The sequence below is a fragment of the Trachymyrmex septentrionalis genome, unplaced genomic scaffold (assembly GCF_001594115.1).
Source record: "Trachymyrmex septentrionalis isolate Tsep2-gDNA-1 unplaced genomic scaffold, Tsep1.0 scaffold50, whole genome shotgun sequence".
Classification (NCBI taxonomy): Eukaryota; Metazoa; Arthropoda; class Insecta; order Hymenoptera; family Formicidae; genus Trachymyrmex; species Trachymyrmex septentrionalis.
In genome coordinates this window covers 482,550-486,131 of record NW_017305673.1, presented here as the reverse complement: position 1 = coordinate 486,131, position 3,582 = coordinate 482,550, and the positions used below count along the sequence as shown (strand labels likewise).

Below are 3,582 nucleotides of genomic sequence, written 5' to 3'. Positions count from 1 at the left end.
ATATAAAAAATATTAATTAAATATATACATGTTTCAGAATAATCTGGCTATAAATTTTATCAAAGAGTACTCTGGTGACCAACCTTTTCTTATGGTGTTGGCACCTCCAGCCCCTCACGGGCCATTTATACCCGCAGTCAGACACAAAGATAAATACATCGGCACAAAAGCAAAAAGAACACCAAATTTTAATATACCCGTGAATCAGGTTACAACATTTGTTCAATGTAGCAATTATTTTTTCCAAAATATCACGGATTCTTAAAGATCATTTTAGATAATACATAATTTATGCTAAAAATCAAGATATTTTATTTATAATCTTATATGCCATGTAATATGGAAAGTAATTAAAGAATTAGAATTCATTCAAAATATACACATACATATATAAAAATAAAATATTATACAAAAAAACAATCACGCATTAAAATACATGATATATAAAATTATAAATAAAATTCTATCGTCGGATGTAAAGTCCAATGTAGATTCTTATTCTTAAAAATAGGATAAACATTGGCTGGTTAGGAAAGATCCAACCCCTTTGCCAGACGATATATTACCAAAATTAGACAACATATACAGGCGGAGATGGGAAACCTTGTTAGCGGTAGACGAACTCGTTAAGAACGTACACGATTTATTAGAAGAGCGAAATCTTTTAGACAACACTTACTTTATTTACACCTCCGACAATGGATATCATGTTGGTAAGTGATTTAATGGCACATTGGGCCTATATATAATCCGTTCTTATTTCATTGATTTGAGACAACTTACGACTTTACTTAAGACGGTCTTAAACATAAGAATCGGGTGACAGTACTAACTAGGCATTGAAGTACACTGAACATTAGGAAACAAAGAACTATTAAGATTAAGATACACAAAAAACGTACAATGAGATACAAACAGTAAACAAATAAATCATTTTTTGCTACTTCTTACATTATTGCCTTATGATCTGTGATTAGTCGAATCTCTTACTATATATTTATATTATTATCTATATTTTAATAAATAAACTGCGTACTCAATCATCGCAATAATCACGCTTTATATCATTTATATGTCTAGATGATTTCGTGCTTTTGTCGTACTTCCAGTAGACAGAACCATCTTAAATTTTAATAACTCTACTAATTTTAGAAGCTCGATATATAATACATATTTTTAAATAATATTTAAATATATTTTTTAAATTACGCGCTTGTCTTGTACTAATAAATAATACATATAATTATATATTTTTTACACGCATTTACAAGGTGCATTATTTTTTAATAGGACAGTTCAGCATGCCAATAGATAAGCGTCAACCTTATGAAACAGATATACGTGTCCCGTTACTGATATCCGGTCCCGGAATCGAGCTGTCTACGGTTTCTGCGCCAGTCAGCAGTGTAGATATCTTCGCCACGATTTTGAACATAGCTGGCATAAAATATCCATCGGACGGCACGACATTATTTAATTCAAATCATAACTTACCTCAAGATCGCATTGTTTTGATAGAATATAGAGGAGAGAGGTCCAATGAGCCATCGCCTGATTGTCCAAACGATGATTTGAATGTCACGGCAAGTCTCAAATGTTAAAACTTTTATTTTTCAAAATTTATGTTTCTTTGAATTGCTATGTTAATTATTTTTTAGTTATGCGTGAAAGAGTTGGCGTGCAAATGTCAAGACGCTGTGAACAACACATTCAGTTGCATTCGCCGCGTTTCGCCGAATTTCAACAACATCTTCTGCGTCTTCGAAGACGATCAGGTACTGTCCGCATCTTTTAACACTCGAAAAAGTTTTCTGTACTACAGATCTTTGATATCTTCTTTAGAGATTCATTGAAGCTTACGATATGAATATCGACGAGTACCAAATGGTGAATATCGGATATACTATGAAAAAAGGATTGAGATACAGATTCAGAAAACGTCTCAAGAGAATGGTGGTATGCCAGGCCCAACAGTGCGTTCTCACGCCGGGAAATAAATATGAGTACATTTATTAATTTCTATCCTTAATATTAGATATTCTTATACTCATATGTTATATGTCAAGTATAATAAAATACGCGTAATTACATAATTATCATTAAAAAAATAACGCTTTAAGATATAATCATATGAATTTATTTCTGTTTTTAATTAAATTGTTTTCTCTTGCATATACATTATATTTTTTTATAATATCGAGAAGTTAACTTTTGAATTTTGAAATTGCGACTTATTTTAATTTCTTACAACAAGTTGAGTTAGTTCTTGCAAAATTAAAGCGGATTTAATTCTTATTATTTTTTATGAAAAATAATTCTGATAATTTTTGTTCTAATAGCAATAATAATCTTTCAAATGTAATTTAACTCTCATTTAAGCTCTTATCTAATTGTTTTTGAAAAAAAAAAAAGATAAATTTACATAAATACAAATATTATTTAAAGTCATTCGAAATAAAATAATATAATTGAAATATATATATATATATATATGGGTATAAGATTATAATATTATGTCTCAATATTATATATTTAATTTATTATAATTTGGAAATTGCAACTTAAGCGACCAATATTCGCGCAAGTTTTTCAGTTTATTTTTAGCTCTAAATTCACCCCTTGAGGTATTGACATATAATTAAAAATCACCCTATATACTGTCTATTCTAAGTCGGAAGTAAGAGCACCGAAAGTTGTCTTATTTCGAATTATTGCATTTATGGAAATCGCCGTCGGAGAATACGCCGCGAATCTGGATATAAGAATAACTCGCCTTGCGCTCGGGAAGGAGGGGCGTGCCCCCCGCGACGGAACTGTTTTCTAAGCAAATATTTTTATTAAAGCCCCGCGGAGAGAGTCTCGAATATCTGAATAGCAATGGCGATATTCGCGAAGGAAAAAGGAGCAGGGATGGGTGGAGGAGGTGATGGAAAAAAGCCGAGCGTCGAAGACAGAACGCGATACTATATCGGACGTGTACATATTTATATTGGTAAAACGTTTCTGGTTCCTCCAGAAGATTTGCAACGATGCGCGCGAAACAACGATTCTCGCTACTCGATACACTTTAACTTGCTCACGCTATTATTTCACGTGTAAGCGATATAAGCCATTTCGATTCGCGCACAATACAGATGAATGTGGAGAAATAATACGGAAAGATGTATGTATGTGATTTTTATATTACAGATGAATAATTAAGAGAAACGAATATGTAGAGAATGTTAAATATAAACGCGACAATTTTTTATTTTGATTTTTATTATACATACTATTCCATACAACACCAGAAATTTGCAGCAATATTGCTGCAATGTTACTGCAATATGTGTATTACTGAAATAATGATCTGTGTGCTGTATGGGAATTATATACATTTATTATGTTTCTTGCATATTTATTCTTATAATTATCTTCTAATTATTATTTTGTATATATATATATATGAACATATACATACATACAGAGGACACCCTGTATATGTTACATAACGTACTGTATATAATATAAATAATTCTATTTTTTTATATTATATATATGTATCTTTTGAATATGTACAGGGTGTCCCAAAGTTGACGATAA

At 30.9% G+C, this 3,582-nt stretch overlaps 1 protein-coding gene across 1 annotated transcript in view; it reads left to right on the top strand.

The window, feature by feature from the left end:
* Positions 1 to 2,076, top strand: part of LOC108751617 (N-acetylglucosamine-6-sulfatase-like) — a 4,209-nt gene extending 2,133 nt beyond the window's left edge. The window contains exons 5-9 of the mRNA XM_018491890.1: positions 38 to 208; positions 512 to 713; positions 1,291 to 1,583; positions 1,659 to 1,775; positions 1,843 to 2,076. Of these exons, the coding sequence (XP_018347392.1) occupies positions 38 to 208; positions 512 to 713; positions 1,291 to 1,583; positions 1,659 to 1,775; positions 1,843 to 2,016 (957 nt within the window). The 3' untranslated portion in view covers positions 2,017 to 2,076. The remainder of the gene's footprint in view (positions 1 to 37; positions 209 to 511; positions 714 to 1,290; positions 1,584 to 1,658; positions 1,776 to 1,842) is intronic.
* Positions 2,077 to 3,582: the final 1,506 nt, after the last annotated feature.